Consider the following 24754-nt stretch of genomic DNA (forward strand, 5'->3'; position numbering starts at 1 on the left):
TGCATTGTTGGTTTATTAGGGTAGAATATTCACTTCAGGATTGATGAGATCCTTTACCAAACAGCACCCCATAAATTTATAACATGCAGATTTTAAAATAAATACTGCTTATATTAAATCTGTCCATATAGTCATTCATTGATACAGGTCAATTGTTTCAATCATAGCTTAATAAGTTATACATCTCTAACAAACGTGTGATGGCCTTACAATAAGGGTATACACAATTAATATGTAAAGTGCTGATGTAGCAGTGCTTAGCAGTTAAGCCAGGCAAACTTGATTACTTGTTTCTCATCCACAAAAATTCAGATTTCCATGTGGGCGGGAGATAAATTTTCATTATTAAAGAAAATACTAGCTCCAAATCAAGCCGTCTTACTATAAAGGTTAGCTAAAGCCTTACAAGAACTATATGCCACTGTTTCTGATGTGAAAGTGACATTTGCTGTGCTGTAAAATGATCTTAGCACCAAAATAAGTGTGCACATGATTGATAACAGCAATAATGAAATTAGAGGCGGTGGGGTAAAAAGGAATGAGAAACAATCAATCAAGTTTGCCTGGTCTTAGTGATGCCTATTGTGATGAATTAAATGCTGCATGTGAGCTGGATCACAGTTGTCCAGTGCTCTGAAGTTCCTGTATCAAATAGTCCTTCCATTATTCACTACAAACCAAGAGATTTAATCAAGAAATCATGTGCATCACGACAAACCACTCCAATCAGAAACGCCTCTAGATTTGCCCAGCAGTACTGGCCACTTTATCATAAAAAGCACACACCACGTTGTAATCAATACTTTCCAATATGTTCACGAAGTAGTTACGTTGTTCTGTAGACCAGCCAGCAAAACAGTACTCAAAATACTTCAGTTGGTCATTAAACGTTGTACAGCTATCCGCGGTAATCTGCTCGGATTCTGACAAGTTGACAGACTGTGTTAACGCGAAAAGTTTATCTGGGGTCACTTTAGCAACAAGTCGGTCCAGAAAATGCGCCCTTTTTGTGACATCCCAAGAGGAAAACCAACTGCAAATCAAGTGTACTTGACTGCCAACTTCGTCCATGTTCACGTATTTACTACATACTTATGATTTTAATATTTTAATGCGTGATATTTGTGTATTTACATTCAACAACTACAAATTACATAAGATTTCGCAATACCTTAAATACAAGTTGAAAAGTGTATATAATATAAGAAACTTACAAGGACACAAAACAATTCAAAAAGCACACACACCAATACTTCGGTTGTGTGCAAGTACATGCACTAAAATGGTTATTTATTTGAGTACAATTTACCATATAAATCTCTGCAGGATTTACAAATACCATTCACAGATACTTCAAGCTGACTGGTATAATCACACGATGGATTGGAATTTATCTGTGTCAGTAGATTTCTGAAATCCCCTATCTTTTCTCTCAACTTGCCAATAGCAATCCTCGTGGAAACTAAATGGCTGGTGTTCTGAGTTTGTACTAGTTGTAACATCTTTTCCGACAGTTGGGCAAAGTGCTCCAAGGATCTGTTGAAAACACTGAAACTCTCTGAGGCAATGTCTATTAAATTAGCAGAGATTCTTGTGATCTCGTCCATGATATTGCTAGGGTCTTCACTAATCGGCTGCAGAGAGCTGAAATCAGTCGAATCATGAGATGCATTGCTTCCAATTGATGATGATGCTTCAACAGACCCATGCCTTATCTGCCTCGGCCGGCCAGGAGGTAAAGGCTTACTGTTCTTTTGAATCACTCTACTGGTCTGTGATGGAACCAGTGGAACTCTGTCTTTATTCTGCGGCCTTAATGAGGCTGATTTCCTCGGTTCTGGTTGGTACTTGGGTTCCATTGGACTTGTGCTAGAGACAGACCGATCACGGGCAGGAGAACTGGAAATTTTATTCTTTATTTGATTGGAGAATTGGGGTGGCCGATGTGGTAAAGCAGGTCTTTCTGGTTTCTTATCTTTAGTAGGACTTACTGGCAGGTCAATTGAATGTTGTGAGCAGGAAGAGGTGACAGGAGGTCTCTTGCTCGGTATCGTAGCAACAGGGGGCAAAGGAGGAGGCATACCTTGATGACGTCCACCACCTGCACCGCCACCTGGACGTCTCTGAGGGGGTAACTCGGGTGGGCCATTCTCTGATGGTCTGTTTCGTCGTGAGTGTGGCGACGCATTTGCAATTGTAGGTGATGGGTGTGCCTGAGACCTGCGTAACTCATCTTCCACAACTATAGAAAACAGGAGCTATATGCGACAATTTACCTTACACACAACTAACCTTCGTTAATGTTAGACAGCTGACACAGCTCCTGATAAAGTGCCTTAAATGTTGGTCTATCGTTCTCTTTCCATGTCCAGCCTAAACAATAAATTAAAAACATATACCAATATTGCAAAATACTGTCTCAGGTCTGGCTTTCCATTGGAGTCAAAATTGTATAAATGAAACTAAAAATCATGGAAAGGTAGATTTGCCATTTTGACTCGGCCAATTTTGAAATAATTATTTCGTTTAATATATCCAGTAGGGCATTACAGGTTTAACCACAAATAATTTTTTTGGTGAAACACTTAGGCCTATTGAATGAAACAATGTGTGTAAACATGCTATAAACATGTTTGCACACTAGTCTAGATTTAATGGGGCGTACCACACAAACACATGTAGAATATCAACTAGTAGTCTTCACTATGAAAACGTTGAACGTTACACAGAATATCTATTGATTTTTATTGATTTTAATCATGAAAGAACGCATACACTTAACACGCAAACTACATCACCATGGTTATTGTGCATAACAGTGTTGACAATAATCAGTCTCAGATTAAAAGTTCTGCAATGCTAAGGTCGTTTGGTGACCTTAAGGCCATACTTAAAATTCTCATGCTAGGTTGACCCATGCGGAATATACACACTGCACACAGCTCAATGTAACACTGTCATTTTCGACCCAAAAGCCACAATGACTAACCAAATTAAAAATGGTGACATTACGACCTACTAAAATAACCAAGCATTTAATAAAAGGACATTGTGTATGTAAAACTGGTACTATTATTATTATTATTATTATTACTGTACTGTTACGTACCAGTGGCCAACCATGTTACATGTTGATCTGTCATACAGATCAAGTAAGATACTTTATATATTGAGCACTGCGCACTAGTGTTGCGAACCGGTATTGAAAAACCGGTTATTGTCTAGGTCAAGCCAATAAGCCTTTTCCATAATGACGTCACATAGATTTTCTATTTGGGGTACTCTTATATTTTCGAGTATTGCGTCCTATGACAAGTTTTTCATGAACCATTTAGTTGTTAATAAAGGATGATATTGAAGCGAAGTTACTAGGTATGGTTACAACGTATATAAAGGAATGTTATTTCTACTCAACCTTCAAAACCAACCGAAATTTTCAAAACCCACATAAACGATTCTATTCCGCTGCGTTATACCCATACCTGTTAGTTTTAGCTCGATATCTTCTTCATGAATCACACAAACGATCGATCTTCATTTGTCACCCAATATCACCTGTACTTGAAAACATTAGAGTCCCCCAAATAGAGATCACCATTTTTTGCTCTGACGTCATTATGGAAATGCTTATTATTGGCTTTAAACTGGTTTTGCCCACCCACTTGGTAAACCATAAATTACCACTGTTGACAAGTGCTAGCATCATAACATAACCTCAAAGAATGTGTAAATATGTGATTGTAATAGCTGTTATTGTAAGACAGGATGTTGATGGTCACTTTGGTACCACCCTAAAGGCTTCCATACAGGCATGTTGAGTACCACTATGTCTGCTAATATATAATCAGACAATAACCTGGAAAATACCCAATTATTCACCTTCCAATAACTGGTTTTAGTAAACTCTGCAGGTTCACAGCACTACTACACACAACGCACATAGACAAACAACACAAAAGTGCACATATAATGCAACACATGAACACCTGCACGCACGCACGTACGCACACACACACACAACACACAAACCATTCAAGGTGGAAACTGGTTTGACTTTCATGTACTCACATTTTCTCATCATAGAGTAGATGTTTTCAGGGCAGCCATCAGGACGATCCATCCGATGGCCTTTCTCCAACATCTCGTATACTTGTGATAACTCCACACCGGGATATGGAGACATACCCTGTGTTGCTAGCTCCCATAGTAACACTCCAAAGGCTAAATGACATTATGACAAGGACATTACAAATAAAAAAAATATGTATATATTGTGTGTGTGTGTGTGGGGGGGGGGGGGGGGGGGAATAGCCAAGTGGTTAGGCCATCTGCCTGGTGATCGAAAGGTCACAGGTTCAATTCCCAGATACGCCACTTTGGTGTTGTTGCTGTTTCCTTGAGCAAGAAACTTTACTCACATTGCTCCAATCTATACCCAGCTGTTAATTTTTTTTATTATTTTTTATATTAAATAATGCTTTACAGCACAAGTGCTGAAGGTCTGTAGGACAACTGGTCCTACAGCCTGCTCAAAGACTTTAGCTACTTAAGGTGTGTTTGAAAAGTTGGTTAATGGGGACCTGGTGTCAACTGGGGAAGCAGCCTACCCAGCTGTAACATGAATGGGTACTTGGTATTAACTGGGAAAGCAAATGCCCAACTATCCTTCGCTTAGTGGTGTTGAGGTCGTTGTGGAGCTTTGGGTTCCACAACCTCTCCGTGAGACCTGAACAGTCCTCCTGTGAGTTACTAGCCCTGCCCCAGGAGGATTTTCCTGCACAAGCGCCTGAGTATTCCAGTGCTGGTTTGCTGGGCGGTAATAGCTATGTTTCATATAGCTGCCGTAGACTTTTTGCTTTTGTTTTTTTGCGTGTGGGTGTGCACGTGGAAGCACCAACATAAAAAGCTATCACAATAAACACAATCTACATTAAACCCTACTGGCTAGTATGCACAAAGTAGAGGTGTACCGATATATTGATACATATCGTACCGGTGGCCGATATAGACATTTCTACTATATCAGTACTATATCAGTGGGAGCCGATATTGCTGCTAAAAACCGATACGATACACCGATATACATCTTGAGGACACTGTTCAATGATCAAGCCACATTATTTAGCTAACAAGGACGGGAAACAGTAGTTATCTTCCTTGTCTAAAAGCAGTACGCTACGCAAAGCCATCTAAGCGCGTTGATAATTACTGTTTTGTTGTCACAAAGCTTACCAATCATACAACAAACACTCATAGTGGTGGTCCTGGGGAAACAGCAAATATATGAACCAAGAGCACAGCATAAAACAACCAGCCATCTCTACAAGCCATTAAAATGCGGAGTAATCCGGACTAATCTTGGCAGGGGCATGTATTAAAATATTTGTGGGTGCCTTATAGTCTGAGCTGTCAATAGAGGCCACACCACCATGGGTAACCAAGCATAGCCAATAATCTTAAGACTGTCTTCAGTAGTTTCTTCAGTAGTTCAAATAAAGTTGAACATGGAATATGTGGTTCCTCAAATATAAATAGCTACACTCAGTTATATCGGTTTATATCGGATCGGTTCAAAATTTCCCTATCGGTACACCTCTAGCACAAAGTGTTCCCCATATGGCTACACAATCAATGCCAAATACTGTAACAAAAAGCCACTGAGAAACCAACCTATAAACACAAAAAGCGACAGATAACTCACAGCTCCTCACTATCTTGGCAGTATACAAACACCAACCCATCTATTATTAATTTCACTTTAGCGTGGGTGCTAAGAGGCACCACTTGGGATTTAACTCAGATATTGTCCGGACAATATTTTGATGGGAACACGGTTTGCTCATTGCTTGATGCCCAACCAATCACTACCAAGATTCACTTTTTGCATTGATATGTTTTGACATGTTATAGTGAGTGACAGAGAGTGTTTAATCGTGGGCTCGGGTTTACAGGTTAGGCTAGGCTCAGTGTAGTTGCTAAGTTTCGACTTGATAGTTACTAAACGACGAATGATCAGTAAATAATCGTTTGGGCAATGCGTGGATGCTAAGGCTTAATAGGCCATTATTATTATATTCTTGTTTCCCGTCACCGCCTGCATCAATTTTTAGGTAGCTGCACCAAATTTTAATTATTTGATTATAGATCTCGTGAATGCACTATTTCATGATAGAAGGAGGTACAGAGTGAAAGGTAAATGCATTGGTTGTGCATATAAAGATAGCAGAAAGTTGGAAGTCCCTCCTATCCACTCTTGTGTCATGGGTGTACATTCCTGACAGCCTTCAAGATCGAGATACTCTAATAGAGCAGCCAGAGACTGAAATAACAATAGTCAAATGTATAATTAAAAATCATTAATCACCTCCCACCCGCACCACTTTTTGTTCCATTGGTGATAGGAAACAAGCAATATAATAATGATGGCCGTATTTCTACCCACCACGTGTCAGCCATTGAGCAGACCACGGAACGAGGACAACTAGGTAGTCCTAAGTACTTAATATATATAATTAACTTACTGTCCCAATAGCCAAGTTAGTAGGCTTAATGTACTACAAAATGGTAAAACTGAAATTTAGATTCCACAATCGCAATTTTTCTGATGTTGTGTGTTAAGCATAATGATTTATGAATAACATTCTGAAGGCTACTATTAAACCACAATTGATCACGACATACTGATGTATAAAAGAAACAGGATGAGTGCTCTGTAGTTTTCACCTATCAAGTGGGTGTGCCTAGAGTGATATATATCACTTATAACACGACTGTCAGGTTTTGCTGAGTGCCTACCATAGTATTCATGGGTTGAGTAATTTGAGTCACATGATTTTGTGTAATAGTTATAGCATGGTTGCGAGGGATTTTGCCGATATATACACCTGAGGGCCGCAGGCCCAAAAGCTAATGGTATACATACCCAAGGAAAGATGCTAAACGTCTTCTTCATAAAAAAACATGCACGTACAGTGGTTATTTAGCATCCCAGAATAGGCAATTAACTTGCTCTGAACACACATTGGCTTAATAAACTCTATAAGAATTTGTCATATACATATACTGGTACACAATATTACACACTCAATACAATAAACTTAAACGATCTGACACACAATATAATGCACACAACATGTGACAAAGTTGTAGACAGCTCTAGACAACTCACCCCAAACATCTGACTTAATTGAGAATTTATTGTATGCCAGTGCTTCAGGTGCAGTCCATTTGATAGGGAATTTAGTGCCAGCACGAGCATCATATATTTCAGCATCTAACAGACGTGACAGACCAAAGTCAGCAACTTTCACAAGATGATTTTCTGCAACCAAGCAATTACGTGCTGCCAAATCTCTGTAGAAAACATTCATAATAAAATTATGATTTACAAAAAATACAGGTAGTCTAACTTTGCAACATAAAAGACCAGCTACAATACCAGCCAACTTCACAGGTTATTTTATAAATAAAATGCAATATAACAGGGCATTAAATAGAGTATGGTTCCACATACTACTGTACCACACTGGTACCACCTGTAACTATGCTAAAAAAATTTTAGAGCTCTGAACTAATGAGTTATATACTGAAAATTGATAGCCAATTGTTTCACGCGCTGAGAAGATTGGACAACAGTGTCAGCATAGTGACGTTAACTATTTACACTAGCAGCTGAGCACAGTACAATACATTCTAGGTGTGCATGTAGATTAGAAAAAAATCCACTCTGTAGTTAATACACAGCACACGAATACATGTGAACCACTTTGTTAAATGAGTAGATAGCAGTTTCACCATAATTAATACAGAATGTTTCAACAATGACCTAATTTTTATAGGCATAGCAGCTATCATCTACCAGCTAGACAATGGGGAATAGACCATTTGCATGTGACATCTGAAACATGTGGCAAAAATGTGTGGCAAAAATGTGTGGCAAAAATGTGTGGCAAAAATGTGTGGCATTTGTACAGCCAGGTACTGGGAAAATTGCATGCTTCATTTGTCCTGCTATTGTAGTGAGACAAACAGCCAAACTACAGCAGTGTCTGTTATCAGGTACTAACATACTAGAGTAGTAAGAGCATAACTGGTCTGATTTCTGGCTACGTGGTGAAAATAGAGTGCATTCATACACAGACTTTTGAAACAGGGTCACCCGTAAGATGGTGGTACCATGTGGTAAGACTAAACCACCTTTTCCGTCTTCATAACTGCGTCAGAAAAACACAATGGTAAAGGTGTCTGGCTTCAGAAGTGTATCAGAATTTATCACAATTTTAGAAACCAGACCAACTACGCTCTTGTCCTTATGTAACACTGTAGTGGTTAAGCTATATCCATACATGCGCTGTGGCAGTAGATCGAATTCACTATTTTGGCAAAATGGATTCTTGCCACACATTTTGTAAAGCGCTTCTAATGTAATTATTTGCACCATTACTCTAAAACATCTCAAGAGAAAATGTTTTGGCATTAGCCATGTTCAAGGTATTGTTGGCACCACCCTTGTATCACGTCCGATAATATAATAGAGCAGACCTTACAAAAGCTCATACAATGTGTTAAAAATTCTAATTAACTATTGTATCCTGCCATACTGAGCCAGCACAAATGACAAATAAATGCAGCATGGTATGGTATGGGATGTACCTATGTACACGAAGGATAGCACACCTTGCTATACTGTACTCACTGTGTTCAGCTTCTAGCACAAAGCTAACGCACTATTACAACATCAAACAGTCACTAGAATTGGCTGGATGTGTTTGTAACACTGTGTACAATTACAACACCCAACAGCACATGAGATTATAAATCCACAAATTACAGCTGTGATACAAGAGTAAGACAATACATCCTGAAACAACAATGTTATCACCACATAATCAGTAAGTATGGTGTTAATGGATTAGAAAAGGAGAAGACTTGGGCAAAGAACATGTTGACTGTTTTAACAGGTAAATGTGTCAGATATTAAGTCAAATCATAGGTTAGGTATTGTCAACTAGTTGTGGTGCCTGAAACAGAGAGATACAGGAGTATTTCAGTGTGGAATGAGCCACGGTGGAGTGGTTGAATCGTTGCTGCAAGATCCTGTGAGACATCACGTGAGCCTAAATGATTCAACCTACTGTACATCACAACTCCCTGACTTGTCTTGTGTGGAGTAAACAGCTCCCAATGAAGTATATCTGTTTGCATTCCATTTGCATTAGTCTACAGTACTTATACTGTTGACCATAGATTGGTAATTCAAGCGAAGGCATGGTTTTAGCTTTGCAGTCACTTGTGCATACACGTATGAAGGCAGTGGTTTTATAAACGACGACAATCTTGCTTACGTTTACCAAATCATAAACAAACATGTGTGACATGCATCCCATTGGGGCTACAGAAATGCAATTAAGACTTTTGCTCCATGAGAACATGCATGAATAAAATAATATATTATAGGTATACTTGATTTGAGACTGGCTTTCCTGAGAAATGGCTCCATTAAAACTTTCTATGGAGCACGTGAAATTTCTTTCTTTTCTTCAAGGTTGAGTAATGTTACCTAATTAATTTTTTTTTTGCGGATTTGCAAAAACTCCCATAATGTATTAGACTATGGAGGTCTAGACATTTTCAAGGATACTTAAAAGGTTACCATATATGTACAGTATGTCATAAATTTTATGCACATACTAAAATCCTCTATGGAAACAAAGAAACATCTAGAGGAGAGCTGACAACAAGTAAGCATTATCAAAAGATTGTGTTAATTATGCCTACATTAATGTTGTCGATTGTATGGCTTCTTGGAGACATTTAAAATCTGCTTTGGCAGTGCTATCTTCCCTGGTGGATGCATTTCGTGTAGTGAGAGAAAAGCTTTCGATTGACGTATATTTTAGTAATACCTTCAGTTTTCTGTACAAGCTGTATAGCTCAGGTGAACATATCAGCCTTCCTCTGGGTAGTGACTAGGTGGTGAAATTACATCCCTTAAAGCTTACATGCCTAGTAAACACTATCAACACTAAAAGTGCAAATGGTTTCTACAGGCATGAGACACTTTACTCCAACAATAAGACACTATAGCAAGAGTGGATAATAGTAATGAACTCTTGAATATAGCAATACCATTATTTATTGGGGCGAGCCTGAGCGAGCCCCACACTAGCGAGTCGCCCACGTAACTTTCGTCTCAGCGACCATGCCCAAAAAACTACAGAAGAAATCGGAAAGAAACCCTGAAATAAACGGACTTACCGTGAAATAAACGGCGTAAATCACAGCACTTCCATATATGTTCGTCTCATCGACCATGCCACGGAGAAATATACGATGTAGATTACAGCACTTCCATATATGTTCGTCTCATCGACCATGTCACGGAGAAATATACGACGTAGATTACAGCACTTCCATATATGTTCGTCTCATCGACCATGTCACGGAGAAATATACGACGTAGATTACAGCACTTCCATATATGTTCGTCTCATCGGCCATGTCACGGAGAAATATACGACGTAGATTACAGCACTTCCATATATGTTCGTCTCATCGACCATGTCACGGAGAAATATACGCAGTAGATTACAGCACTTCCATATATGTTTGTCTCATCGACCATGTCACGGAGAAATATACGACGTAGATTACAGCATATGAAACACGTGTATCAGCGCGTGAATATGAAAATCACCTAAGGTTGGCTAAATGAATGCAGAAGAACGGCTTAGAAGAAGGAGACAGCTGTACAGATTGAGAAGGGACCGAGAAACACCAGAAGCTGAAGAAAGACGAAGGAGAAACAGAGAATACTCCAGAACAAGATATGCTCGGCAAAGGGACACAATCTTGCAGCAGAGAAGGCAGAATTAGTATGTAAAATAATGAATCAGTCACACAACAATAACATTGATTTATCTACATAATAATTTTGTTTGCTTGCTTATGCTTTACGTTGTGTTATCAGATTTGTATATGACCACTATTGCTGCTATGCATACTCCCATTAAATATGTTCAGGCTCGCCCAACGATGCTGTTTGCATCTGTCTAGTTTATTTATAGTGGCAGTAGTGAAAATAGAAAGGGCTGGCCTGCATGCATTGGTATGAATGTGGTATACGTATTACAAGCAATAAAGATCCTTTACAGGAATAAATTTAACTTTTACAACTTTCAAGTGTCACATGTTACCCGCTGAGCAAAAACCCAACAAATTTGCACAATTCCATTTTTGAATTGAAATACACCAGGTGAAAACATGTGCCATAAAAACTTCAGTATACAGTGAAATAAAACTCAAATTGATATAACCAAGTATTGCCAGGGTTATCTGCTCTTGATATAACTACCATTGTATTTACCAAAAAAGAATAACTTCATGTCTATTCTGTTTGCCATCAAGCAAATGTGAATTCATTTGTGTTGCAGTGAAATGTAACTTTATTGTTGCCATATCTAAAGCTTCAATAGCCCTTCAGCATGGGTGGATATAGGCCAAACACCATACTTTAATGAATTCCCCAGTTCACAGTGAGCACATTTCAACTCAATAGACAGATGAACTCGTGAGCACCTAATTTGATTTCTGTGTTTAGCTACTCCTGCACTCTGTCACTATATGACTATCTACCAGATAAGGCTGAAACTTAAAGCTCATCGGTTTTTCCCTGAGTGGTCACAAAAAGTTCAAGAAAAACGTAAACTAATCAGATTTTTGCTTAGCCTCAGTGGGCCAAATATGTTTTCAGATCACCATGCCACCTAAAGCAGATATGCTTGAGTGTCTCCATAGTATTCATCAATGATACATTGTGAATTATATACTGGTCACCATTTTGTAATGTAAACAGTAGTCTGTTTAGGAAATACAAGTGATGGTAAGACTAGTTAAAGTCTAAATGTTTTGAAAGACAACGCCTCAGATATTTGCAGCTCTATAAGACCAGTGTGGGCATCATGCAGAACTATATAATAGTGCGGTCTACCAGACTGCTTTGCTTATGTGTCAAAGTATATAAAACATTTTGACTGGTGAATGTGCTGATATTTAAGTTTAGAAACACCAGTGCCATAATTTGTATATTGCACTGCTGCAGACCGCAGCGAGTGCATTATAACTTATAACGCACTGGTTGCGGTTTTGTAGACCACAACAAGTGCGTTATAAGTTATAATGCACCGACCGCAGTGCAATATACAGATATTGCACTGGCTGTGGTTTTGTGCAGCATAGCACAAGTGCCGGTGGCGAAGACCACTACTGACACCTCACCTAATAGGTGGAAAGACACTACACAGATCACTCGAATTCTTTTATAGCCTGACATGTAAAGGTCGATTGTGGGCCATAACGTCACCAATACGTATAATGTTTACAAGCAGCCAATGGCGATCAAAAAAGCCAACGTGGGTGGCCACAACTCTAGTCTACATATATATAAACGTACTTATACACCTTACTAGTCTGGTGCCATCTTAGCCCAGATTAAACTGTAGTCCACTTCGACAATGACTCAATAAAACAAATATATTCTAAATAATACTAACCTTTACGTTCGATTGTGGTAACCAGTTTTGTTATGCTACCAGATTCGAGTTTAGCCAGTGTGAATAGTAAGAATTAGACTAGTATCGTTTAGTAGTTAGGTTTTGTTTACTTAAACCGTCTATTTAGCTGATTTTTTTCACTCGAGAGAATCACTATGGCGATTATTAGTCTGGTGCTTAGTCTATATGGCACACTGGCATGCTGAGCACTACATGATGAGAGTGGAACAGCGAATGCAGGTTAGTGATATAACCTATAGCGTACTAGCTTTCAATATCTCAGGTGGCTGCAGTACTGCAGGGGGAACGTCATCGCAACGTCAGGCTTGGTTACCCACAATCAATGTTAGAAACCTGGCCTTTATAAGTGTTACAGCTGTCTTGTGAGACTCTCCCCACCTATTAGGTGAATGGTACATAACAGTTATACAACGTGCACTCGTGCTCTGCCTGTATAAACGCACTTGCCTTCGGGCCTGACGGCCCTCAGGCTCGTGCATTTATATCAGGCAGAGCACTCGTGGCCGTTGTATAACTATATAATATTATGACTCCAACAAAAATAATTTAAAATTGTATAGTGGACCACACGATTACGTGTACGCATGTGTGTTTGTAGTATGCATACCCTCCTTAATGTACAAGCAAGTGGGAGCCATTGAGTATGTTCAATGAATGTGAGAAGAGACAGATACTCAAGTATACTCACCTGTGAATCATATTGTGCTGCTCAAGGTAGGCCATTCCACTGGCAATCTGTTGTCCCATGTACACCAGCGTCACAGGCTGAAGGTCACCCCCCTCAGGTCCCCGGATGAAATCTAACAGGTTTCCCTTCTCCATAAACTCTGTGATGATAAAGAAAGGCATCTGTCGAGTGCAAACACCAAGTAGCTGCACCAAATGAGGGTGCTTTACACGTTTCATCACGGATGCCTCTTTGAGAAATTCTTCTGCCGATGTGGTCTCCTCCTGTAAAAAACAACTATGATTCTACAGCATGAAAAATACACTTATGGATGCTACAATAGATATAATGAAATCCTGACTGAAATGTGGATAACACCACTCGTCCATGGCCCCATGCACCCAAATGACTGGATCAATGAGAATACTTTAATACAGCCCCAAGGCATCTCACACTCCATTACATGTGTGCATTCACTGTGCCAGAACCATTATCATATCTGTACAAAATGGTACCATTAAAATCTATTAATGACTTTATATATTAGTGTCAGGTATATTACAGCATCAAAATTTCCTCTTTTGACATAAATGATGTGGCTAGAAAAGCAATTGGTATCATTAGCTTCAGTGGGATATAGAGTAAAAAAAAGAAAAGAAAGGATTTTATTAAGTATCACCATACCAAAAAAGGTAAAATTGGTGTATAGAACACAGCACAGGTTCTCATACATGTGACAACAACCTGTGTAGGGCTTCCCAGTTTTCACTTGAGGAAAATAATAAGTACAAATGACAATTCCATTTATGGAAACCAGGGACAATTAATGCATAGCTCAAGAAACAATCCTTATATCCTAATACACCACAGTAATACCATACAACTTTCAAAGATGAAATCATATTAGGGTCTGTATGTTGCTCTACTTTCACAAATACAATTTAATGTGGCTGCATTTCACTATTTCTTTTTCATGTTAACATACCTTGAAGGTTTTTACAGCAACTGTCTTTCCCATCAGTTTGAATATTGCCTTATACACTTCACCATACTGGCCAGCACCTAGCTTGGCACCCATCTCTAAATCACTTCTCTCCACTTCCCATTTATCTACTTCATGGGAGAGACTGTATACTGGTGGCTTAGTTGGGTTTACTGCAGGGTAATGTAGAGTTGTGATCAGTCCATCTGAGTGATTTGAGTGATGGTGTACTAACGTTGACAGCATTGTGAACTTAGCATCTGGAGTGATATAATAATCACCATCATCGCCACTAGAAATTCTGTAATGGTAGACACGACCGTCATATCTTAAACTGATCGAGTACTGGCCCGGTTTGCTCTCACTTTCACGCACTAAAAAACTGCCATTTATTCCACTACTAAGTCGGTACTCTGCTTCTGTTCTGGACACTGAGCCATGATACCACGAGTGTTTTTCTAAGCTGTCCAGTTTGGCAACATATGAAGTAGGTATCCATCCTAGAGCTCCACTGTCTGTTTCTCCCTCACACCAATCTCCAACATCATTATAGCTCTTGACATGAATTTTATCACCTCTTTTTAAGGATAACTGGCCAGGACCAGTAGGGGCAAAGTCATGTTTAGCTAGATACATGTGCGGATCATCCGCAAATAAATCAAGAGCTTCTTTTGAGTCCCAACGATTTTCATTAGTCAGATCACCACCTCTGAAGGGTCGGCCCTTGCTGGCAGCACCATCACCAAAACTATTAACCTGGACAGCACCTGAAACACATGAACAGCCAGCCATACACAATGAGTTAGAAGACGACAACAAAGGAGGTATAAAGATTTTTTTTTTTATGACAGCCTAAGTATAAGTAAACAATATAACGAAACTTTTAACGTCTTTATCAAATTGATCTGGTATATCGAAAGATGTTTCCCCGCGTACCATTTTGATGATGAGAGCCGTTGTCCACTGAATCTACAGCTGATACTGTAGCGTGCCTGGACCCCTTCAATGTCCCTCGGCGTTCCTTGCCATCCTTGCCATCCTTGCCCTGGTTTGCCCCCATCGCTAGCTAAGAAAGAGAAAGAGTAGGCTCAGATAAATTAGTACTAATTGCACGTATGTACAACAAAAATACTTTTAAACAGTAAAAAAATTTACTGCAAATGTCTTTAACAACAAGAACAAACGCGAACATTACAGGAACAAACAGAATCACCCTAACGAGTAACTACAAGAATGACTATTACTACAAGCAGACAATTCATACCTTGCTTTAAAATGTAGTTCGCTTCCTACTCCAATGGTTAAAAAAGAAAAACTCTCTCATCCGATATTGTTTACTGATGTGCTCTCCGCCATCTTAATTCATTATAATTCACGCATGCGCGTTTCGCTTGGATGACGGTGGACGAATCAAGAAGATGAGCGGTTGGAAAAAGGTGCTATATTACGACCAGGGATACCCGGATAACTATATTGAACCAGAACTATTCTTGGCGGACCTAAAGAAAAATTGTAAGCAGTGCTACAATAAAATACATGCTATAAATATTGTTCTAATTGCAGTGCACACGAAGCCTTATCGGTATTTCTTTGTGGTACAAGAATCTGGGGCTCTCGTGCAACAATTAAGCTGGTATATGTACTGCCTTATTTATCAGAGTTTAAATGTAATATTAATTGGTAATAATTGTAAATATTTACACCTGTGACCTGTAAACCATGGCCAGAGTATAAGCAGTGTTTCTCTCAGCATAATGTGTTTGTGTTGTCAGGTGTGCTGTGATTGTATGTATAGTTTGTATATATATTCTGAATTTTTGGCTGGAGTAAGAATCTTTTTTCTGCTCAAGCTCTGTATGGTTGTAGCTACTTTGCAGTGTTTCTTACCACAAAATTTCCCACCTTTTTGGTTTCATGCAGCCTCATTTGTGCCAGACATGTTGCATCCTTGAACCCCTTATTCCAACTTTCAAAATTTCAATATGTTCAATGATTTATTTTGTCTGTGTTCGAGTAAATAAGTGAGATTGTATTACATCTATTTTATTGAATGTGCTATGCACTTTCAACTTTGTAATGTGGGATTCAATCCATTACTCCCAATGTGTTCTAGACTTTGTGTATAATTTGACATAGCAGTTGAATATATAGTACATATATGAGACCTGTATTTTATAAACACTTAAGTATACTTTCTAGTTGCCAAAATCGTGCAAGTGATTTACAAGAAGATCCTATAATAGTTTACTGTCTATGTACAGAGATTGCATGTGTGCTAAGTTCATTGTTCCAATCTGCCCACAATGCATATGGTTACAAACAAATTCTAAGCATACGGGTCAACAAGATTTCTACACTATTTAGAGACCCAAGGACAATGTGGACAAGGTTACCCATAAACTTAATTGTGAGTTCGTCCAGAGCTGTAAGTGATACCATATGGCATAGAAGAAAGATGTTATTCTGGGACCTTAATGCTTATTGCCCTTCCAGCTGGTTGTGGTAAAAACAGAAACAAAGAATTTGTAGTGGTAATTTGTAAAAAGCATGTGCTTAGGTACACACAAAACAAGTTACATATTGAGGTTTTCCTAATCTTTGCAACTAAGTGCAATGCGTTCACACGTGACATTTAAAATTCCTGTAACATGTCATGAGACAAGTGAAACACTGATACATGGATATAAAATCTATCAACAAGCGACTTGGTGATCACAACCGTTGGTCCACTGTACACCATTGCAAGAGTGAAAGGCAGGAAGTGATGTATTGGATCATGTTTTTCACTTTGCATTTCAGACGTGTTGCAAAGATTTGGAAATCCTCAGTATCTGTGTCTTGCCCATGTTCCTTACATATCACAATGATGGTGCTTGAGAATGTTAGTGTTGGTCCACACACCCACCTTTGGTTGCTTAGTGGTAGACAATTTGGCATTGGTGTAGACAGTGGTTTTCTGGTTTGCTCCCTCAATGATGTTATGATTGGTGTTGTTACAGTGTTTGCTGTTTCATATGTGTGTTTGTATGGCTGCAACAAGAATGGTTGTCTCCTGTGGTGTTGATGTGCTGTTCTTTTCTGCTCACTTTGTCATCATTTCTGTTGGTTGAAGTGTCTACTAGTAATGGATTATTTTCACTATCAAGTATGTGTAGAGTCTACTCTGTGTGTATGTGCATTGTATGTGTAGTTTATGAGCTGGTGTGTATGTGACTTATATTTTGCTTGTCCTTTAATTTCCTCACGAAAGTAATCTTTGTTTTCATTGTTCCAGTTCATTGAACTGTATAACAATCACTGTACGTTATCTGTGGATGGATGAGGCTACACACTTGTACCAAAATAACCCTCAGCTGACAAATCAAATTTTATATCACCGAGTCACAAGAGTTTGTTGCATGCAATCATATAGTTCCCACAATACATTAACCCTGAGCTGGTATGTATTTCACTGGGGTTAGTTTTTATTTCAAGAACTCTTTGTACTTTTTGATAACTTTAGGTGAAGCATATGTACAGTGATAGCATATTTTCTTTCATGAACTCATTATGCAGCGAATACTTCAAACAATGTATAACATATCACAGTGACTCTTGGTGTTATCATGAAACCCTTTCTAAGTGACTGCCTACATATGTATGTAGTGTGTTCTAGAGATCTTACTTTTTATAGCAGCCAACTTGAAACACAATCATTTGTGAATTCAATATAAGTAATTGTCATGAATGATCAAAATTGTGTGAAATTTAATTACCTACAATAATTCTATAACATCATACACAGGTACACTTTTAAATGTGGTTTAGTGTATTCACCATTCACAGGTGCTTAAAATTAAAATGTTTTTGTTTGTTTTTAGAGACAGGAAATATACAACAGTTTGCTATGGTGATATTCTTCTTGTGCTTACTGTCGCCGATAATGAGAACACTGACTGAGTCTATCAGTACCGATACTATCTGGGCTATGTCCGTAAGTGATGCTGTGTACTAGTGTAGGCTATGTTCCGTATTTATATGTCTTTCAGTTCGGAATGATGTTAGTGCATCTTGCGTTTCACAACTATGGGGTGCCACAGGCTGGTGCCAAGTGAGTGAATGTGTATTGCATACACAAAGTATTTGAAGTACATTTGTATACGTCTCTCTGTAGGGTGTCTGATTCTGTGTCATTAAATGCTGCTGTCTTCGCTGCAGTTTGTTTAGCATCACGACTGACAACTTCCTTGGACACGTTTTCCCTTCTGTCATGTGCCATAGAAATGTTTGTCTTCTTCCCACACTTTAGAAGAACAATAAAGGTAAGTGCTTGCATACTGTAGCCTTATGAACACACAGATTTTTAAAAGTTTTTAAATACTCTCTTTGCATTAGTAACCTTTTTCTTGTTTAAAATAGGAGGCTAGTCCGAAGTTTGCAGTATGTATGACGGCACTGTGGGTAGCTGCATCTATTTCTCTCCTCATCACTATTTCTTCCATTGCATTAACTTTCTATCTACTTACTACCATGATGATCACATTTGTATGTCCTCTGTGGGTGATAAAGTTGCAGCACCTTAAAAAGTCAGACATTAAAGGCTTTCCCTTATTTATGTGTCATTTGTGTGTGGTTCAATATTTGCTATAGTAATATCTATGGACCTTGGGATGAGGCAGTACTAAATAAGGAAGAGAATGAGAGTGTTGGTAATAGTGACCAATCTATTTAGTGAAAACATGATTATATTTATGTACCCACAAAAACAATGAAGTTGTAGATATTTAAGATATATTTATACAAGGCACAGGTTTATTTATGTTGTAATTGAGTATATTTTAGTATTTCTAGAAATTTCAAATATTTTTACATAATTATTTCATTAATGATTTTAAAAAAAAGCAATGCTATTATATTTAGCCTTTTGTTCTATCATCCTTTTGTTCCCTGACCAGTTTATCTGTAGCAGTTACAAGGTTATACCTCTTCACTATGATGTCCACACAATCATCCACTGTGCTCATTACCAGTGGCATCTCTGATTCTATGAAATCATCGAGTACATAAGGTGAAATCTGTGACAGTGTGGTCGGTCTACCAATGCCAACTCTCAACCTGTGCATCACCTAAATACATAGTTATGGAACCAGTGAACACATGTACCATGACGCATGCACACACTGAACTGTAAATACACTGCATACAACATGAATTTTTAAAAAGTTTTTAAAAAACCATCACATGCATGTACACAATATCTGGTGCAAATTTTAGCTAGGTACACAGGAAGGAGAAATTACCAGTGAAACAACATGATTGCTGTATATGGTGGTACTGTTAGATCTCCTTTGAAGTTTGCTAGCACGTGTTAATTTATCACTACATCCTTCATTACTATGTGACACTATATCAGGATACACTATTACACTCGGGATATCCTTAACACGATTGAAAAATGGAATTTCTAAAATTAATAATACATCTACAGGAAGGGCCACAAAATGAATGAAATAAAATCTACCAACATACATGGAAATAGACCTTGTGATATATTAACATGTAAACATATTTTCAATTTTGAAATTATACAAAGAGTACTCATGACAAAAAAAAGTTTGTAACGATTACTTACATCAGAGCGGAGTGAATTGATAGCAGACTTGACCCCATTGTGACCACTGTAGCAAGTACATACAATATTAATCTTTACGACAACTATCTTACTACTCACTTAGCACTACCCCCTTGTTTTATCGACACTTTACCAACGGCATAATCCAGTTCATCGTGAATAACAAAAATGTTATCAGGAGTAACTCGATACAACTGAGCTGGATATGAGTTCAACAAATTATAATTAAAAGGCTAATATGCCTTTTTGAAATACATTACTTATAGAAGTGTCAACTGCTATTTGGGGACTTCATTGTAACACATAATTTTAAGCATCAGCTTTGTGGGATGATAAATAGTTTAGAAGCTAAAACGGGCAGTAGAATAAAAGTATTATTCATTTATTTATGTGGTGAGTACTATAGTAACCACACTTCATTGTTTGGCTTTGATATCATTCTACAAAATTTTGACAATAATTGAATTATAATAGTCTCCCAATAGAGATCAGTGTAATGTCATTCTCAGAAAAGGCTTATTTATTATTATCACATGATTGAAATTGACCTATAAATGAGGTGTAATAATTGCAAAAGGAAATGAAAATGTATGTTACGGAACTTCATAGCATTTACTAACACAATACATTGATTACACGATTATAACTGGTGTACAGAAACTGACATAATGTGAGTGATGTGATGTCCCAGTGAATTAAATTGTTGAAGGCTTTTCAGTAAACAATGTGGCAGCAGTGAGGAAGCCCAGTCATGCCCTGAATCACCAACAGTGGGAGCATGACTAGCTGGTCATGTGGCTAACCAAGTAGTGCAGCTTTAAGTATAAGAAGTCTTAAGGGAACTTCCGGAATAATTTAATGGCCTAAATTGGGAGTATAAAATCCACTCTTTCTAAACACAAAATCCAAGTGTAAAGTTAAGATGAAGAGAAGTTGGATACATACACCAATGTTTATTGTTACCTGTTTTTGCTATGCTTCTTCCATTGACGTTCATGAGAAGACGAGGCTTCAGTAGGATGATCTGCTCTTGTTTCTCGTTTTCTGTTTCACAGATGAAGCCACAACACTGTCGGTCTGACCGCCATGACAGGCCCAGCACTGATGCCAGTGAGTTTACCACCATATTACCAATACTGTGTCTCATTGGCTTCATGCCATGATTACCCAGTCCTACTATCTACACGAAGGGAAGGAACACATGATGGAACACACACAAATTATAAACTACTCAGAATATTTTCAGATTTCAAACATACAAGAATTGATTCGTTGACACAGACTAGGACGGACTAGGACACAAGACACAATTTAAAATCCACTTACTATAGTCGTCATTGTAAAGTCGGAGTAACATTCGCTAAGTTGAAATTAATGAGTCATTATAAAACAAGTAGTATTTATTTAATAATTGTCTGCGAAGTTATTGCGCCATTCGTTGCCAGTTGCACCACAACTTTTCCAAATAATGAGCTTATTTCTACATAACGCACACCGTGGAAGAAACGTGGTAACGTTTTCATTAGTTCACAATGGCGAAGAGGAAAGAATCAATTGTACCTGACACATCAAGAAGAAGGAGCAGACGATTAATGGTTAGGAAGGATGTTGGACCTTCTCAAAACCTCAATAAAGACAGCTCTGAAAGTCAGCCACAAAACACCCCAGCCACAACATCTGCTGACATTACTGATGGTGAAATAGCTACAACTTTGGATGTAGCAGACGACGATATGGACATAGAACAACTTGCAATGGATGTCTTTAACAACATGAAGTCCATGCTTGTGACGGGGAGAAGTAACAAGGAGTCATCTACAGAGGAGACACGGTCTAGTGGTGGTGAAGTGATGTTACTAGAGTCAACTGAAAGACCAACCAAATCAACTAAACAGTTAGTTTTGTTGTTGTTGAATATTTTATCTGCAACTAAGTGCAGCATGAGTGCAACTGAAACTTTCTAATAGGACATTCACCAAAGTTGGAATGGTCTTCCACTTATCCCAACTTTTTCTATTGTTTGCTCACTCTCACTGCTACCTTTTGTGTTTTCTGATTTGCAATCAATCAGATTATATACAGACTTGTAACGATACAGTGTTATCAAAGCCACCTTGTATATAACAGTAGAATTTTATCACAAATTGGATGTCTTAGGTTTCACAACTTTCACTGTATGTGTAGTTTTAGTCCAGTCATTATATACGTGTTTAATTTTTTAATTGACTCTAATAGAACAATCAGTTTGCTCTAGGCATTGGAGCACCTGTATATAGGGACTGTCCAAGGGTGATATTCTTAGTGACTCCTAACATATTACAATACTCTAATAAAGCATACATTTACATGTGCAGACTTCTTGGAAGACATTGTTATCAACTTGAGGTTAAAGTATTGATGGAAGTTGTCCTGTGAGAACATGAGAGTTAACAGCCACTAACGATGTGCTAAGTATACAAAGCCTTTTTCTGTCTCCCCTAGTCAAACTTCTTCCCAAGTTTAGGTTGATTTCCACCGCTATCTGTATTCCTTTCTTTGACGCGTGGTTTCAGTGAGCTAAATTTACACCAACTGGCTAAATGCACAACTTTTTTACTACATCTTAGTGGAGCGTATTTGTCAGTGAAAATGGTAATGCATGCAGAGCCTTCTTAAATACTCTAATAGAACATACAAATACTCTGATAGAATCATGTTGACAACAAAATACTCTAATTGAACAGTCACTTTGAGATACGTTCAGATAATCCAGGGTCCACGGTGTATGCACTTTATCATGGTACTCTGTAATAGAATATGTCTGTAATCTCATAGTATGTTTCCTGCACCAATTAATATGTTGTTGTGGGAATAAGTACTAGTGTTGCGAACCAGTATGGACAAACCAGTAATTAACTGGTGTTGTCTAGGTCAAGCCAATTATTGGCTAAGAAGCCTTCAAACTGGTTTTGCCCACCCACTTGGTAAACCATAAATTACCCTGTGTTAACATCATAACATAACCTCAAAGCATGTGTAAATATGTGATAGTAATAACTATTATTGTAAGGCAGTATGTTGATGGTCACTTTGGTACCATCCTAAGGCTTCCAATAGGGATGTTGAGTACCATTATGTCTGCTAATTTACAATCAGACAATAACCAGTCAATATCCAATTATTCATCTTCCAATAACGGGTTTTAGTAAACTCTGCAGGTTCACAGCACTAATAAATACTGATACTCTGGTTTGTTCTGAAGAGATAATGGCTGTACTACAGGGATTTTCATCGCCTTGCTACTTCACTGCAGCCAGATATGAAGGAAGTGCCATATTTCAGTTTCAGACAAGCTGATATCGTTGCTTCACATCTGAAGAAGACACGAAGCAATGGCAACTATGATGATGATGATGACGATGAAGTAATTTAACTGCTTTATATGCAATTTGTGATGTACATCTTAATGGTTTGCTACTCTTGTAGATTATGTCAAAGAGTATTATCACAAGTGACTTTGAAACACGATCTAAGGCTCCACCAATGAGGATAACAAAGATAGAGAAAAGAAAGCTCAGAAAGGTATACAAACGCATATGCAATATATGGGCATTGTTAAGAATTGATTTTGACAGATGCAAGATGATAAATCAGCTGGGAAGCAGTGGTTTGATTTGCCTGCAACAAATATTACCCCAGAACTAAAAAATGATTTGAGAGTTCTCAAGATGAGAGGTGCCCTTGACCCATCCAGGCATTATAAAAGGAATGACACAAAGGAACTTCCAAAATACTTTCAGGTAAGAAAAAGTAAATGCTTCCAGTTAAAAGTAAACATGTACATGTATGTATGCAAGAGTACATGTGACCGGGCCTGCGAAAATAGAGTAGGTGGGCACATAAAATTTGCCTAATTTTTCAAGCTTTCATGTCTCATAACTTTTGACACCATTAAGCTACAGCCATGAGATTTTTTCAGCACTTCTTACTCGTTCAATTGGCTCTACAATGCAAGTTATAGAAAGCAGATATTCTATTAAGTACAGAGATATAACTCATTGTGTGACAGGGTGTAGTTTGTGCCCACATGCCCTATTTTCACAGGCCTGGTCACATATAATGTTTGTGTATTGCAGTGTTTTCCATAATGGAACTATCTGCTTGACTAAAGTGTTCTGTGAAGCAATTCTTTTGTATTTAAGTATTCTAATAGAACATACACATTTTCTTAAGCAACATTCCTTAGGTTAGGAAATAGAGACAAGAAGGAGTCAGAACTAAGTTGATAGCATATTTTGAAAGGCAGGATAGCAACTGTTGCACACACCCATGCATTGCATTGGAACTGTACATTGTTACAGCTAGATTGGTTGCTAGTTTAAACTCAAGTATAAGATGGCGTCTAAGAACAACAATGCACAGAGCTACATTTACATATGCACTATACTGTATTTCAATAGTGTATGTTAGTATTGTCTTGGAAATCACTAGGTTGGCACCATAATTGAGGGGCCTGGTGAATTCTATTCTGCATGGGTTCCCAAAAAATCTCGGCAATCCACAATTGTTGATGAACTATTAGCAGATGACAAGTTTAGAAGGTTAGTGTGTATTGGATAGGAAACATGTTTCTGACTTGTTTCATTGTTTAGATATAACAAAAAGAAATACCATCAACTTCAAGGTCAATTTCAGAGCGGAACTCAACGCTACAGGAAAGTCAAGTTCAAAAGAAGGTTTAAGAAAAAATCATTTCTTAACTACTAACAGTTTCTACCATTTTGTTGTACCAAATTAATTCATCTCACTATAAATATTAAAATTCTAATCCGAAATGCAAGTAAAAATATTAGTTTCTTCCTGCATATGCTGGGAATGTGCTTACTATAGAAAGTTTCCAGTTTCAGGAGGTCCTCTTTAGATGTATGAATTGCTTGGAATAT

The 24754-nt window shown here is 38.1% G+C and overlaps 4 protein-coding genes across 4 annotated transcripts; 2 read left to right on the plus strand and 2 right to left on the minus strand.

The window, feature by feature from the left end:
- Positions 1–1092: 1092 nt before the first annotated feature.
- On the minus strand, positions 1093–15758 carry LOC136267201 (tyrosine-protein kinase-like). Its single transcript, XM_066062281.1, has 8 exons — positions 15486–15758; positions 15158–15287; positions 14225–14988; positions 13261–13523; positions 7169–7353; positions 4069–4221; positions 2293–2373; positions 1093–2242 (listed from the first exon to the last, which is right to left on the minus strand). Exons 2-8 carry the CDS (start codon positions 15279–15281, stop codon positions 1287–1289), a joined length of 2526 nt encoding a protein of 841 aa, XP_065918353.1. The 5' UTR covers positions 15282–15287; positions 15486–15758; the 3' UTR covers positions 1093–1286.
- On the plus strand, positions 15572–19416 carry LOC136267205 (phosphatidylinositol N-acetylglucosaminyltransferase subunit C-like). The gene is made up of 8 exons (XM_066062286.1): positions 15572–15733; positions 15785–15854; positions 17221–17366; positions 18082–18194; positions 18250–18311; positions 18375–18522; positions 18620–18786; positions 18851–19416. The coding sequence occupies exons 1-8, from the start codon at positions 15640–15642 to the stop codon at positions 18930–18932; spliced, it is 882 nt and encodes a 293-aa protein (XP_065918358.1). The 5' UTR covers positions 15572–15639; the 3' UTR covers positions 18933–19416.
- Positions 19062–21329, minus strand: LOC136267206 (probable peptidyl-tRNA hydrolase). Its single transcript, XM_066062287.1, has 5 exons — positions 21159–21329; positions 20796–21012; positions 19932–20031; positions 19833–19878; positions 19062–19326 (listed from the first exon to the last, which is right to left on the minus strand). The coding sequence occupies exons 1-5, from the start codon at positions 21168–21170 to the stop codon at positions 19117–19119; spliced, it is 585 nt and encodes a 194-aa protein (XP_065918359.1). The 5' UTR covers positions 21171–21329; the 3' UTR covers positions 19062–19116.
- Positions 20748–24646, plus strand: LOC136267204 (deoxynucleotidyltransferase terminal-interacting protein 2-like). Its single transcript, XM_066062285.1, has 6 exons — positions 20748–21726; positions 23094–23235; positions 23298–23393; positions 23447–23611; positions 24303–24412; positions 24464–24646. Exons 1-6 carry the CDS (start codon positions 21365–21367, stop codon positions 24576–24578), a joined length of 990 nt encoding a protein of 329 aa, XP_065918357.1. The 5' UTR covers positions 20748–21364; the 3' UTR covers positions 24579–24646.
- The last annotated feature ends 108 nt before the right edge of the window (positions 24647–24754 follow it).

The sequence above is a fragment of the Dysidea avara genome, chromosome 9 (genome assembly GCF_963678975.1).
Source record: "Dysidea avara chromosome 9, odDysAvar1.4, whole genome shotgun sequence".
In the NCBI taxonomy this organism is placed as follows: Eukaryota; Metazoa; Porifera; class Demospongiae; order Dictyoceratida; family Dysideidae; genus Dysidea; species Dysidea avara.

What these genes read in the sequence shown, in the direction of transcription:
- LOC136267206 (XM_066062287.1), bottom strand. An exon ending in AAGAAGCATAGCAAAAACAG is followed by an intron (nt 20,032 to 20,795) that starts GTAACAATAAAC and finishes ACTCATATCCAG; the next exon opens with CTCAGTTGTATCGAGTTACT. An exon ending in AAACAAGGGGGTAGTGCTAA is followed by an intron (nt 19,879 to 19,931) that starts GTGAGTAGTAAG and finishes TACTTGCTACAG; the next exon opens with TGGTCACAATGGGGTCAAGT.
- LOC136267205 (XM_066062286.1), top strand. Translation starts at nt 15,640, where the DNA reads ATGAGCGGTTGGAAAAAGGTGCTATATTACGACCAGGGATACCCGGAT. An exon ending in GTGCCACAGGCTGGTGCCAA is followed by an intron (nt 18,312 to 18,374) that starts GTGAGTGAATGT and finishes GTCTCTCTGTAG; the next exon opens with GGTGTCTGATTCTGTGTCAT. An exon ending in AAGTTGCAGCACCTTAAAAA is followed by an intron (nt 18,787 to 18,850) that starts GTCAGACATTAA and finishes TATTTGCTATAG; the next exon opens with TAATATCTATGGACCTTGGG.
- LOC136267201 (XM_066062281.1), bottom strand. Translation starts at nt 15,281, where the DNA reads ATGGGGGCAAACCAGGGCAAGGATGGCAAGGATGGCAAGGAACGCCGA. An exon ending in TTGCTGTAAAAACCTTCAAG is followed by an intron (nt 13,524 to 14,224) that starts GTATGTTAACAT and finishes TGTTTTTTACAG; the next exon opens with GAGGAGACCACATCGGCAGA. An exon ending in AATTAAGTCAGATGTTTGGG is followed by an intron (nt 4,222 to 7,168) that starts GTGAGTTGTCTA and finishes AATGTCATTTAG; the next exon opens with CCTTTGGAGTGTTACTATGG.
- LOC136267204 (XM_066062285.1), top strand. Translation starts at nt 21,365, where the DNA reads ATGGCGAAGAGGAAAGAATCAATTGTACCTGACACATCAAGAAGAAGG. An exon ending in CCAACCAAATCAACTAAACA is followed by an intron (nt 21,727 to 23,093) that starts GTTAGTTTTGTT and finishes GCTGTACTACAG; the next exon opens with GGATTTTCATCGCCTTGCTA. An exon ending in AACTTCCAAAATACTTTCAG is followed by an intron (nt 23,612 to 24,302) that starts GTAAGAAAAAGT and finishes GGAAATCACTAG; the next exon opens with GTTGGCACCATAATTGAGGG.